Here is a 14,486-nt window from a genome sequence, read left to right as displayed (position 1 = left end):
TCCAAACATTGCCAGATATTTCTTGGGGGTAGTGTCACTCTTCTTGAGCAGCACTGGTCCAGACTGAAGCACCCTCAAGGACAGGATGGAGTCCTTTTAAGCCCCTCAGTGTTCAGTTTCCTCTGTGACTCTGAGCTGTGCTAACTGCCTCAGTGGCAAAAGCAGAGGCATTGATCCCAACTGCTGATGTGAGAAGCTTTTTGACCTTTGCAGTTTGGATTTTAGAACCAATCTGTCTTTTTAAATATCCATGTGGGAGCATGATAGCCTATGTATGTTTTACACTCGACCGTGTAGTGCAATCATGGTGTGAAGGATGCCACCTGTGTCTCCCTTTCAGCAGTATCAAGCGGACCAGCTCTTCTGAACGAGTTTCACCTGGTGGCCGGAGGGAGAGCTCTGGGGACTCCAAAGGAAGCCGGAACCGTACAGGCTCAACCAGCAGTTCCTCCAGTGGCAAGAAGAACAGTGAGAGGTAAGGTGTCCTCTCTTGGTTGGGTCCACTGCTCAGATATTATTACGGTTGTCCCCAGGGGCACGTCAGAAGACCCTGCCTCTGCAGACAAGCCAGAGCCCTCATCTGAGATTGTCGTGGCCTGAATCAAACAGCCATGGAGGGCAGCTGATAGTCATAGGTCACACCCTTCACAGTCCAGGTGCAAACCCTGTAACTCAAACTCCCCAGCACTCTGATGTGGATACATGTACTTGCTGAGAGTTTGCTTAGTAACAAGTGTGTGGAAACTGGGAAGTGGTTCTGAATTCCATGTGAAGCACCTCCTAAAATTAATCTTAAAATTAATTTTTATTTCTCCCACACCGTGGCCCATCCTAGCTGCTGCCACTGATACCCACAAGCCCTTCCCACTTAAAATTAATTTTAATGGGATGTTTTCAGCTTGTCAGAAATATTTTCTGAGGCAGAATGGGTCAAAAGTTGTAATTCTATAATTTGTCAGAGACTGTTTTTAATAGTGATCTAGCACCAAAAATATGAGCCATTTTTCTTTTTGGTTTCCTGACCTCCACTTACTCCTGACTTTGAATTTTTTTTTTTGAGGTTTATGATAAATATCTGTGAAACTAATAGTAATATTTCATTCATGAGAACTGCTTTTTGGCATTTTAATAGCTTGATTTAAGAACATGTTATATAGATGAGGTCAGTTTTTCTGTGTGCATCTGCCTAACATGTACTTTATTCTAACTCTTTAAACATTGTACTTTAGTTTTATTCCGTGTTTAGCCAAGTGCAGGAAGGAATTTCAGTTTCAGAGGCTAAACATGTTCCTTTTCAAATGCTCACGTAAAGAGAAGGCTTAGTCATAATGCCATCGACCCAAACCACAGGCCGCCCAGCTTCCAAGTTGGTAAATCCATCACCATTCAGTCCTGTAAAGGACACTTAAACTCTTTTTCAGGTTTACTCCTGAAAAGGATCTTTTGTAGAAAAAAATTCAGCGTATTGTAGGTCAAGTCTAGTCAGCTAACAATTTCAGAAACCATTGACATAGGCTCTGTCTTCTTCTAATTTAGGTGATTAGTACTTCTTATAGGAAGATTATGCTAATTGGGTGATAATACCTTGGAAGAGAGGCCAGGTGGTCACAGTGCAAGCCAGCGGGAGGTGTGAGGCTCTCAAGGCTCCTCCCAACTCAGGGCAAGCTTGGAGCTGACCTGATATGTCTACATCTTGGCAGTTGTTACAGACTTGGCTCCTCCCTAGCACATCTGAATTTTATTAAGAATTTCCAGAAAGAATCTGCATTGTGTAAACCCCAGATCTGTTTTATCTTTTAAATCCTATGGCTTTGGTTAATGGGCTGGGTAAATATTTCCATAAAAGATATTTACAAAGGGATTGTTGAGAACCGCCACAGTAGGGAATTTTGACTTGGAAATGAGGGACTGGGAAAGTTTATTAATCATTTTCTAAAAATAATTCAGGCAACTGAAAGTGTCCATTGAAAAATAAATCCTTCGTCTCCTTAAGACAGAGGGAAGTGGGAGCCAACACAGCTTAAGCTGGTTGCTTGGGGCTCCTCTTAGGTGACTGCTGGTACTAGCGACACCTTTGGGGGCCCAGGAGAATAACAGCAAAGAAGCTGCTAGGAAATGGTGGGACTGAGGGCCAAGTCGTCCCTTTTTTCCCCCATTCGCACGTGAGCAGCCCCTGTCCTGGGCACTCTGACCTCGCCCCAAGCAGAGCTGGGGGTCTAGGCATGTGCACAGAAAGGTATGGAGGCCCCTGCTGGATTACTTCTTAAATGACCTCTTGCAGCAGTCTCAAGCCAGGCCTCTTCTGCCCTCACCATCTCAAGTCTTAAAAGATTTGCTTGTTTGGTTCCTGAGGGCAGCAAGACCAAATGGAAAGGGCACAGGAAAATCGGGGTTTGTGACCAGTTCTGGCCTTCACTTCCACCAGTCTCTGTGAAGCAGACATTTTATACCCAAGTCCCTCATATCTTGTAAATGAGCCAGGCACTGGCGGCTCACACCTATAATCCTAGTTACTCAGGAGGCGGAGATCAGGATTGCAGTTTGAAGCCAGCCTAGGCAAATTTTTTTGCAAGACCCTGTCTAGAAAACAACCCATCACAAAAAAGGGCTGGTGGCGTGGCTCAAGGTATAGGCCCTGAGTTTAAACCCCAGTACCATTAAAAAAAAAAATCTTATAAATGAGCTAGCTTGTAGGGAAGCACCTAGCAGAGTGCTTGGCACTCAGTTAGATGGTCGTCATTGCTGTGGTGGCTGTCATGAAAAAAGAGGCTTGTACAGCACACAGGGAAGTAATTCATGAGGCTTTCCAAAACCCTCAACTTTATTTTCCTCAGATGTACGAAAGGGGTGTTTGGTGATATCTGAAATGGGTAGTCTTTTTTTTCTGATCTGACATGTTTGCATAAGTCCTATGATTACAACCCAGATTTTGACAAAAATGTAACCATGGTGTGAGGGAAATCAATTATGATCCATCCGTGATTCTTTGCAGGGATGGGTTTGTTCATCCTCCCTGATGCCCTGTAGCTGGTGGCTCTTCGCCCCCCACCCCCCAGTGTGGCTGGTGTGCGCTGGTGTGGTAGGGAAGACTCGGACTCTGGCCTGATTTGTTAAAGCAAATTACTTGCACACACAGTGCTTTCACTCACATCAATAACAGACTGTCAGCTGTGACACTCACAATGTGTCATGCCCCATGTGCAAAGCTGTTGTTGGCACAAAAGACACTTTTGCACAAATTAGAAAAAGGTTTCTTTTACTCAAGAGAAACAATTCCACATGTATTTCTCAGTAAGAACAACCAGCAAATACAAAACTATTCTGTGTACATTGTATGAGCCTTACCATTGAGCGGAAGATTCTCCAAAATACAATCATTTATTTTAAATAATTACATGCTTTGCTTTCTTCGAAACTGTACTCTTTATGACAGTTCCAATCTTCTTGCTCCTGGCTCTCATTTTCTTTGGAAAGGACCACTGAGTTTGAGATTGAACATTTAAAAACATTTTGCTTGTAAAAACCACAACATTTTTTTTTTTCATTACTTGGTATTTATTTTTTTTTTCCATTTTTCTTTTATTATTCATATGTGCATACAAGGCTTGGTTCATTTCTCCCCCCTGCCCCCACCCCCTCCCTTACCACCCAGTCCGCCCCCTCCCTCTCCCCCCCCCAATACCCAGCAGAAACTATTTTGCCCTTATTTCTAATTTTGTTGTAGAGAGAGTATAAGCAATAATAGGAAGGAACAAGGGGTTTTGCTGGTTGAGATAAGGATAGCTATACAGGGCATTGACTCACATTGATTTCCTGAAACCACAACATTTTTAACAGCATTTAATCTGCACACTGACAAAGATTTCGTTACAGACAAAAGTGATACAGGCAATGTAACATTCTGTTTTATGTGTTGCTGAGCGTGAATGGCTATGAGTAATTATATAGCAATTCACGTCATCACGAGGTAGGTATTAAACGGAAATCGAGAAGCAGCAATACTGTTGCTGTGGGAGGCTTGCAGTACGTAGCCAGGATACTAACAGGATAAGGAACATACTCAGAAGCATGGTTTATGTTGGATGTCAATAGACTGATAAGGGTCAGTTAGCCCACTGGTTTCCCCTTGGAAATCCTGAGGGGAATGAGCTGTGTCAACTTTGTAATCAAGACACTGTGTTACCAACTAAAAGTTGTTGTAATGGGCTGATTTTGTTAGAACAAGAAATGTTTTGGCCATCTGCTGGAATCTTTGTTGTAACATACACATACACTGCAAATTTAAAGGAAAAGAAAGTCAAAGTAATGAAGGTGTTAACAAGTGAACTGTGTTCCCTCAGATGTGGCACCCTTTTGTTTCACACAACCTGAGCACCCGTACCTGGCATCCCTGCTTCACAGGACAGTGAGCTCGGGAACTACTATGTGTCCTAAAGCTTGACATGCCATGATGTTGGCTTCTGGCTGATTTCTTGAGCTCCCCAGGGCTCACAGTTGTTTCCTTTTATTTTACCATCACTGAGCTATGATCAAAATCTCCATTCTTAGCCTAGGGTTCAAGGCCTTTCATCTTCTGGCTCCTTGTCCTCTCCTGGGCCGTATTAACCACCCCTTTTCAGCATATCTCTCACTTTTCCCCAGCAAGATTTCCTCTCGCTCTCTCCCTGTCTCCCTCTCTCCCTGTCTCCCTCTCTCCTCTGTTCCTCTCTCTCCTTCCCTCCTCTCTTCTTCTCTCTCCCTCCCTCCCTTCCTCTTTCTTTTCGGCCAGTACTGGGGACTTACCAGGCAAGTGCCCTACCTCTTGAGCCACACCCCCAGCCCTTTTGCTTTTAATTAATGTTTCAGACACTAATTTTGTTAATGTAATTAATGCTTCCTGACACTAACTTTGCCTGGATTGGCTTTAGAACATGATCCTTCTGTTTCCCTTCCTGAGTAACTGGCATTACAGCCATGTACCTCCATGCCCGGCCCTCATTTTGTTTTCGAGTTAATTTAGTCATTACATAAGTAACCTGTTTTAGGACACCCAGGTGTGCATGAAGAGAAATGGAAAGTCACCTTTCATCTCACCACTCAGACCTTGCAGCTAGCATTTATCACATTTCTGCCAGGCTTTATTTCTAGGGTGACAGGTATAATTTTGACATCACTGGCTTCTGCTGTATAAGCTCACCTCTGTGGAATAGAGGTGATAGATCTTTACAATATCACTTAGGTGTGGGTCATGATGCATCCAGCCCAGGGTGCTTTAGTTAGACATTTGGGTGCCAGCAAGGTGTTATTAATCCAGTCAGACCAGTCCAACATCTAGAGCAGTGCTGAGCACATAGTAAGTCCTCAATAACAATTGTTGAGTGAATCTGTTTGTTCCAATTAGCATAACCAAAGAAGGTTAAATGACGGAACTGTATAGCCATAATTCTGCCTCAGTCCCAGCTCTGCTGCTTTTTGTTATGGGATTGTAATTACCTCATGCCTTTCAGAATTTCATCAGTGGCAGTAAAAGTAGTACCAGTGTCTAAGGATTGAATATGATCCCATATGCAGCACAGGGCCTGCCTGCAGTTGGAGCTCCATCCCTATAACAAAATATTGGAACTGATGTTTGCACACACTTACTCATACCACTCCCCAAACTCGAGGTGTCTCTCTTCTTGGGGACACACTGAAATTCTCCAACTCCTGTTTCTGCCTTTTCCCCAACCTGAAAAGGGAGGAATCAGAAATTCCAAAAAGGCCAGGTGCAGTGACTCATGCCTATAATCCCAGTTACTTGGGAGGCGGTGATTGAGCAGATCAAGGTTGAAGACCAGCCCTGGCAAAAAGTTAGTAGGACCCTATCACAACCAATAAAAAAGCTAGCTGTGGAGGCATGCACCTGTCATCCCAGCTACGTGGGAGGCATCACTAGGAGGATTGATGTCCAGGCTGGCGCAGTCAAAAACAAGAGACCCTATTGGAAAAATAAAGCAAAAAGGACTAGGGGCATAGCTCAAGTGATAGAGCTCCTGCCTAGCAAATGCAAAGCCTAGAGTTCAAATGCTAGTACCACTACAAAAAAAAAAAAAAAAAAAAAAGAATCCCAAAATGTCTACCGTCTTCCTCATTCAGTTCCACGACTCTGCTTAACTTAGCACCTACTGTGTACAAAATATGGTAAGGCAGGATGGGGAGTGGAGAGAGGGGTGGCACGAAAGATTCAGGCTCTCAACAGATTGTGACGGCACAATATCAGACTTCCTTAAGACTCATCACAAACCAGTCAGTAGAAAAGTGGGTGAGACCCAGCAAACTAATGAAAAGATGATCAGACTTATTCTCTGGAACTGAGGGCGGTACAGTGAGGGGGTGACTGGTCTTTGCAGGAACTCCAGCTTACCCTGTAGGGCTGTTTGAGCCCCTTTCCATGGCCCCCACTCTGAGATGGGTGCCTTTGAGAGAGCCTGTGGCTCCATGGAGCTGACAACCTCTGACCCTGGCTTCCTCCTCTCTCCACCCCCACCCTGGACCTTCCCTTGGGCTCAGGGAGGACAGAAGCTTTATCACTTCTTAGTCTTTGTGCCTCCAGCACTTTGCACAGTGTGTGGCATACAGAAACTGCTCTTTAAGCATTTGTTGAAGGAATGAAAGGACATTACATAAAGACCAGAGTTGTGTAAGAACTAGGCAAGCAGTGCCACCTATGTGTCAGCAGTTTTAACACCATGCTTTAGATCTAGAGACATTTTGTGCAGGGAAATCAGGTGACATGAAGTAAGCATCTTTTTCCTGAAAAGGTTGTCTCACTCTTCAAGCCATGGGGCTGCTTACCTTTTAACAAATTTTAAAATAATCAGTGCTGACATTCTTCAAGTTGTATCATCTTTGCGATTGCAGGTGAGTGGCTCAGGGATACATGTAGATTCTTGTCAGTTGTTTCATTCAATCCTGCCACACAGTGATTCTGTTCCCACTTTGTAGGTGAAGGAGACAGGCTTTGGAGAGGGAGCACCTTGCCAGAGCCCTCCTGTCCCCACTTAAAGGCTAGTACTCCCCCTGCTGGTTTTGGTTGGCAATGTCTCTGAAGCTGAGAAATTGTAATTTTTATTTTTTAAACTTTTTTTTTTGGATGAGAGTTGAACTCAGGGCCTTGCACTTGCTAGGCAGATGCTCTACCACTTGAGCCACACACACCCAACACTTTTTTCTTTGGTTATTTTTGAGGCAGTGCTCACATTTATGTCCAGGCTGACCTCTAATTGTGATCGCCATGTCTCCATCCATAAGTAGCTAGGATTACAGGTGTGCATCACACTGCTCCCAACTGAAGCTATAATTTTTGTCCTCAGTGAAGTCTCCAGCCAGGCGTGTTAGCTCACACCTGTAATTCTAGCTACTTGGGAGGCAGAGGTTGGGAGGATCAAGGTTCAAGGCTAGTGTGAGCAAAAAAGTTCACGAGACCCCCATCTCAACCAATATAGGTTTCTCAACCAATATAGGTTGGGCATGGTGGGTGGTACCTACTGTCATCCCAGCTACACAGGGAAGCATACATAGGAGGATCACGGTCCATGAAAGGCTAGGGTCATGGCTCAACTGGTAGAGGGCTTGCCTGACAGGTGCCAGGCCCTGAGTTCAAACCCCCATACCACCAAAAGAAAATGTTCAGTGACCTCTTAACATTTATTAGATGGGCCCTGAATGGCTATGTCTCCAGGGAAAAGCTGAGGAAGGAAAATGTTTATAAGGACCTGTTGTTTACATAGAAAGGTATTTTGACTTCCTGTGGTAATTTACTTCTTCACGTGAGATCATTTTCAAAAGGAGTCCAGTCATGATGAGAACTAACGTTTTTGTGGTGCGAGTGAGTTAGAGGAAATAACCTGATTAACTTTGGAACGGACTCCTCATTTTCAAAGCACGAAGCACTGCCCAGATAGCATCTGGCTCTTCTCAGTTCTCCTCCAGTGCTGATGGCTGAGCGCTCCATTTGTGCACCCTTCAGATGAGGGTGGGAGGTGGGCTCCCCACAGAGGAGGCCACACTGACCCTTCCTCCTCATGGACTTCAGCCTGCAACATGACCAGTAAAGACAGGCAGCTACCCCAAGTCCCTGCCCCAGAGCACCCCCAAACATTCTGAGAGCTTTCCTAGCCTGTGATTTCAGCATGGGCTGTTGTGGCCAAGTCCCGGATGTCCACTGTGCTGCCATTGGTTGAGCCTCACACTCAGGGTGGGGGCTTTCTTGGGTCAAATGTCCAGGCCCTCCGTGCTGTTTCCAGTTCCAGCTGCTAGTGTGGGGAAGGTTCAAGCGTACCCTACATCCTCTGCAAGGGTCAAGGGGCTGATGCTGTCTTGCCCACGCCCTTAGCATGGTCTCCTGAGCCAGCAAAGGGCCCACGCCATCTTTCAGCAAAGCCCGCTCCTGCTGAAACAAGCTGCGGAAACTGTTCACCTCATCTCGTCTCTCAGGCAGTGACTGCAGCCCAACGCCAGAGCAGGGCTTTCACCAGGCAGAAGTCTCCTCTCCTGGCTGCCTCCTATCCAGGCCTTCAGGGACCCATAGTTTCTTCTGGCATAGTGGTCAGTCACCCTTCCTAGGACAGGACCAGGCATTGTCTCGAGCTGTCAGGGTGGGTCAAGTCACCCACTTGATGCTTTCCCTTCAACCTAAGTAAGGAATGGGCCATTAGAGTCAATTACACTCTATCAGGATTGGCTGTCATTTCCATCCCGGGTGTTTCTCAGCCAAAGCTTGTTCCAGACAGTGCTGGGTTTGAAAGACCTGCTCTCCACTCCAGGAACTGTGAGTTTTGGAAAGACATGTGCTCAGGGATCTGCTCCAGGTAACTGGCTTTGGTGAGAGGCCCCAGCGGCTTTGGCACTGAATCATTAGCACACCTGTGGGTGCACCCTGCCATCAGGAATTGGGAAGACCCCTTGTCATGTTTGTGTTCATGACTTGCAAGCATGTGTGGAGTTACCTCTCCTCTTGGCTTTCAGAAAGATGGTAGAGTATTAGCAGGAAAAATGGGGTCTGAAGTTTCTCTATGAGACAGAAAAACTAGTGGAAAATAATTGTAAAATAATGAAGCCAAGCCACGATGCATTTCCTCCATACAGCATACCAAAAAGTGATTTGTAGTTTAGAAGAAATGCAAGCACTTTAGTGCCACCTGATTCGGTGATACCTGGTGACCTTTGGTTGCTTATACTCACACTCTCTTTTTCTAACCTTTTAAAGCTAAAGGGACAAACCCCTCTCAGGGAAAGACCCAAGGCTGGCTGCCCTTGTCTTTGGCAGAGCAGCAGGAGGAGAGGGACGCCTGTATAGGTGGGAGTAAGAAGAAAGAGTTGCAGCTGTGGATTTGCTTGAGGCTGGGTGGGGCTGGTGTGACAGTTCAGAATTCATGGGGGCTCCAGACACATGGGAATTGTCCTCTTTCCACAGACCTACAGGGAGGGCACAGGGTGGCATGGAGCTGGACAGGACTACTGAGAGAGTCCCCTTCTGGGGTGCATCAGGCCCCTGTGGTCTGAGGGCAGGGCTGAGAAAACAGAGCTCCCAGGGCTGCAGGACAGCTGGGGCAGGGGGGAAGTGCAAAGGGCAGCCTGAGGACCAGGAGAGAAACTCCTGCCTGACACACCACGCTCAGGGACTGGGAAGACAGTAGTAGGCAAAGCAAAGGTGCTACCCTCATGGGATTTACCACCCAGTGAAGAAGCCAATAAAACATAGAGCAAAGTGTTGTGGGAAAAAAAATGAAGCAGGGGGTAAAGGGATGGGGAACAGGGCCCAAAGAGGGTTGTAGTGTTGACAGGGCATCTGAGAAGTCATCGCAGGAAGTGACCATGAGCACAAACCAAAACAGCAGCCGGCTGTGTCTGACTGCGGAGTTGGTGTCCATGGAGGGACAGGAGGCAAACAGTTGAGTTCATGGAACAGCAGGGGGCATGGAGCAGTTGGGATTTGGTAGCCACGGGGCCATAAAGGGAGCCTGGTCAGTAAAGTTTGCCCAGGCCTGGCAAGCCAATGGGGGGGTACCCAGCTTTCACAGCATGATTTCAGAGACCATGGCTCAGAGTTTAGAACAATAAGCCAGTCTCAGAGTGAGCTGCTTACATCTGAACAGCGCATGAACCACTTTGCAAGCATCAGCAAAACAACAGCCCTGCTGCCCACCCTACGTAGGGTAGAATTACTTGGAAATCAAAGATATCAATCATAGCAGTACTTATTAGATCGTGAGATAAAGGATCATTTTTAGTCATGGTATTTCTCATTGTATGTCAAGTTAAAAATTTAAGATGAAAAGTAATATTAGGAATACAGTTGCTTAGGTTTCTTTTTTTCAAAAATGCAAACACACAAAAAATGCCTGTGCCTCTAGCAGCATTAAGGAGTGATGAAACCAGCATTCCTGTGGCCCTCATTTATTCCACATCTTAAAGCAGGAGGGAACCAGGGCAGTGCAGGGGACACAGAATGAGCTTGGGGTCTCCCAGACTGGGATTCAAGTAGTGAATCCTTCCTTCCCTGAATATCCGTCTAGTCTGTTTTGTGCAACTACAACAAAATACCTGAGTCTGAGTATTTTATAAAGAAAAGAGGTTTGTTTGGAGGGCGTTCAGAAGTCCAAGATCAAGCAGTCGTATCTGGTGAGGGCCTCATACTGTGTCATAACATGGCATTGGCTTCATATGGCCAGAGCGTGTACAGAAGCTAAAACACTGGGGTAACTGCTTTATAAAATCCCACTTTTGTATATGTGTGGCACTGGAGTTTGAACTCAGGGCTTCCCATTTGCTAGATAGCTGCTCTACCACTTGAACCATGCCACCACCCCTTTTTTCCTCTGGTTGTTTTGGAAATAGGGTCTTGCTTTTTGCCCAGGCCAGCCTGGGCCACAATTGTCCTACTTTAAGTTTCCTGCCCTCACTGGGATGACTCTCAGCTTTTTTCTTTTACCTTTTTTTTTTTTTTTTTTTTTTTTGTCCAGGATAGTTTGGAGTGATGATCTTCCCGATCTCAGGCTTCTGTATAGCTTGGGATGACAGGCTATTGTTCAGGTGGGATTTCGCAAACTCCCTGCCAGGACTGGCCTCCAAACACAATCGTCTCAATCCCAGCCTATCAGGTAGCTAAGATTAAAGGCATGAGCCACTGCACCTGACTAAAATCCCACATTTAAGGTAACTAATCCAGTCCTGAGAGAACTGACTTACTCCCAAGAGACCCAACCCAGCCTCTCAAGAAAGACAGTGATCCATTCATGAGGAGCCCCCATGAATTAATTCTCTCACGAAGACACCTTCCCCATCTCTCAACACCATTGTATTGGGGACAGGCTTCAGCACATGGACCTCTAAGTCAATTCATAGCAGCAGCCCTGTCCTTACCTAGAATGGAGATGGTGCTGTCTCCCCACAGGTTACTTTCCCGGTGAGGGAGGCCCTTTGGGAAGTAGTGGGCCTGAAGCAATGGGGCATTTGGGAACCCATCATGGAAGTTTTGCTTGTAGGATGCTTACCCTAGAAATAGCTTTAGTCCGTCTAAGGCACTGTCCTTGAACTGTTTGGGATTTGGTTTCCTGTGTGCAGTCACAGGTGGTCTCAGCTGCTCAATGGTGGTAGTGTCCCTACATCTCCCATGAAATGCCTTCTGTCCCACCTGCCCCATCTTCCTCAGAGCAGTCACCCACCCAGGAGACCAACCTGCAATTTTTTGTCAGGACTTTGCTAGTTTTAAGTAAGTTCTGTTGGAAAAACGTGGAAAAGAAATAAACCTTTTCACACACTCGCCAGGGCCATTCCCATCTTGATTAGCCAAATGTTGCCCTCCCCCATTTGCTCAATGGTAAGCTTCAGATCACAGTCTTTTGCACCTCGTTTTCGATGCTCCATTTATGCCTATTTCTTTTACAATGAAATTGCTTTGCTTTTTAGTAGTGTGTATCATTTGTGCAGCAGGCAGATGCAGGTGGCCAGTGACTGTCACTCCTGGCTGTGGAGTTGTAAGTGAATGAGGTGAAGCCCCACCCTCCCCTCCAGGCACCCTTTAAATGCTGTTTTTTATTTATTTTCACAGCAAACCCAAGGAGCCTGTATTCAGTGCAGGTAAGTCTGATTTAACTTTCTTATGGGTGTCCCTCACTCACTTGGATGGCCTTATTAAGTGGCTATAGTTTGGATGTTGATTGTGGGAGGGCCAGCCTGTGACACAGAGCAGCTTTGGTGTTTGTGTGGACCAAGTGGTCACCGGCAGCTTGGTGTGGGTGTTGAGTGGCTCAGATAACAGCAAGACCACCTGTAAAACAGTTGTAAAGACAAGACCCTTGCCTGCCCTGCTAAAACCCACGTGAGACCCATCAGTAAGGGGCTACGTGGAAGCCTTGGTCCTTTCATCCTTTTCCTTACTAACGGGCTCTGCCGTCCACATGTGCCCTTCTCACTAAGGGGAAGTTCCTGGCGCATTGAGTTCTGTGACTTTGTCTAAAGGTAGCTTTCTTTTTCTGCCTATGATCTCCTAAACTGCAAACTAATAGTTCATATATTCCTTTCCATTCATCTTTTTGAAGCACACTTTAAGATAGGATTTTTTAGCATATTAAACTTATTTTAAAATGTGTCTAAGATGAAAAAAATTATAATTGTGCAATTGATTAAATTCACTTAATTTTTCCAGTATTTTCCCCTTGAATTAAAAAGTCAACATAAAAACGCACAGTTTTGCATTTACAGCATGCACGTCAGTGTTTGTTTAATTTTCAGAAGCAGGAAATTACTGGAAACACAACTGCCGAAAACTCCATCCTAGGCACACTTGTCAGAGTCCCTGAAATGTCCAGTTGCACCATGGGGGACAGGGTAGCACCACGGCCTGCCTGCTAGTTAGTGAGTGCCCAGAGCAGGGGGCCAGCCACACTTGCAGTACCCCACCTTCTCTTTATCCAGCCCTTCTGTCTCTGTCTCCGAAATCACAAGGGAAGCGCCGGGTGATGCACTGCAAAGGTAGGCAGCATTTCTAGCCCACAGCTCTCCGAGCAAGGCTGCTTCCCCGGCTCCAGACAGTTTTCATACAGGCAGACCCCTCCTTGTATGAAAATGTTTCTGCGATGCAAACCACTTCCATCTGCTCTACCTTAAAAGCATCCCTGAGCATTGGCTTCGATGAGCTTTAATACATGGCTATGATTTGGATCTTGATTGGTTATTGGCTGATTATAGAAATTCTTTAAAAACCTGAAGAGAGCTATAGGGCTACCCTGGGTGTCCACTGTTTGGCACGATGCCCTGCGCTGCTGACCTCTCCCCACTAGTGCCTTTGGGTTTGGCATGCGTGCGTTGTTCTAACATGCCTGAAAACAGCATGTTCTCCCCTGCTGCACTGTGACCTTAGAGTGTCTGAGATACCAGCATGAAACAGTGCAAGGCTAAATTCTCTGCTATTTTGGTCTAGTCAGTAATTTAAAATCGTGCAGAAAGTAAGTCTCAGTTAAGTTACTTACTCAAGAAGTAAGTAAGACTTCTTAAGCAGCGCATAACGAATGACAGCATACACAAGTAGGTCCTTTGTATACGTTGGCTGTGTACACCCATGTTGGGCTTTTTTTTTGTGTCTTATGGACACAGCATTATATAAACTTTATTCCTTAGCCTCCATTCTGTGAGTGCTCTGGCAGGATTGATTCACATCTTACAGAGAGCTGATGGGATTACTTTCCATTTAAACTTAAGTTCCATCACTGCTGCTTCTGTTTTCTCTAGGGTCGGTCTGCTGGGTGCTCTTAAGTCTTCATCTGTGATCACCACACAGTGTGATGAGTGGCTTGGGTGAGGGGTTAAGGGAGGGAAGAGGATTCTGAAGAGAACAGCATGGAAGTCTCAGAGGCAGGACAGGGGCATAAGGTAGTGAAGAGACACTTTGGGCCAGAGAGGAGAGTCCTCATGGGGTGGTTGTGGCATATGAGGTCACATAAGGTGAGAGCCCAGCAAGGCAGTTAGGCCTGCTTGGTCCAGCAAGTAAGAGAGCAAGAGGAGGCTCAGGTTAAGTCCTGTTTGGGCCTCGATGGGTTTAACAGCAGCATGACCCAGGGGAGTAGTTAGAGAACCTATGGTGACCACCTCATTTGGGCTGATTCCAGTGCAGTTGGGGTGGACAGTGCCCATGTGGAGAACATTCTAACAGGAGGATGCTGTGACTGGCACAGCTTGTGCAGGGATGAGCACATTCATGGTGCTTACTTAAAAGTCAAGCTTAATTAAATGCAGAGTGAAGAATGTGTCCCATGCATGCATTGAAGGTCTGAAGTGCACAAACACGGTAGCACAACATTGGGCCTCTTAGCTTTAAAATAATCTTGCATGTGGCCTTGTTTGAAAATCCTTAGGAATAAGACTTATAAAACTAATTTGTGATTGTGGTATTAAAGTACTGTGATTGTTTCATGACTTTTCCTCACCATTTCCTCTCTGTGAGTGATTTTCTGTTGAATTATGTACAG

The 14,486-nt window shown here is 45.8% G+C and overlaps 1 protein-coding gene across 8 annotated transcripts in view; it reads left to right on the top strand.

Moving 5' to 3' along the window:
- Eml1 (EMAP like 1) overlaps positions 1–14,486 on the top strand; it is a 175,933-nt gene that overhangs the window by 130,250 nt on the left and 31,197 nt on the right. For 3 of the 8 annotated variants that reach the window (XM_074067179.1, XM_020176215.2, XM_074067177.1), the window contains exons 4-6: positions 341–475; positions 12,071–12,099; positions 12,937–12,993. In XM_074067179.1, the coding sequence (XP_073923280.1) occupies positions 341–475; positions 12,071–12,099; positions 12,937–12,993 (221 nt within the window). The remainder of the gene's footprint in view (positions 1–340; positions 476–12,070; positions 12,100–12,936; positions 12,994–14,486) is intronic. The other 5 variants (XM_074067178.1, XM_020176216.2, XM_020176218.2 and 2 more) reach the window with 3 other exon arrangements.

The sequence above is a fragment of the Castor canadensis genome, chromosome 3, assembly GCF_047511655.1.
Source record: "Castor canadensis chromosome 3, mCasCan1.hap1v2, whole genome shotgun sequence".
NCBI classification, from domain to species: domain Eukaryota; kingdom Metazoa; phylum Chordata; class Mammalia; order Rodentia; family Castoridae; genus Castor; species Castor canadensis.
This window is presented reverse-complemented; position numbering and strand designations above follow the sequence as displayed.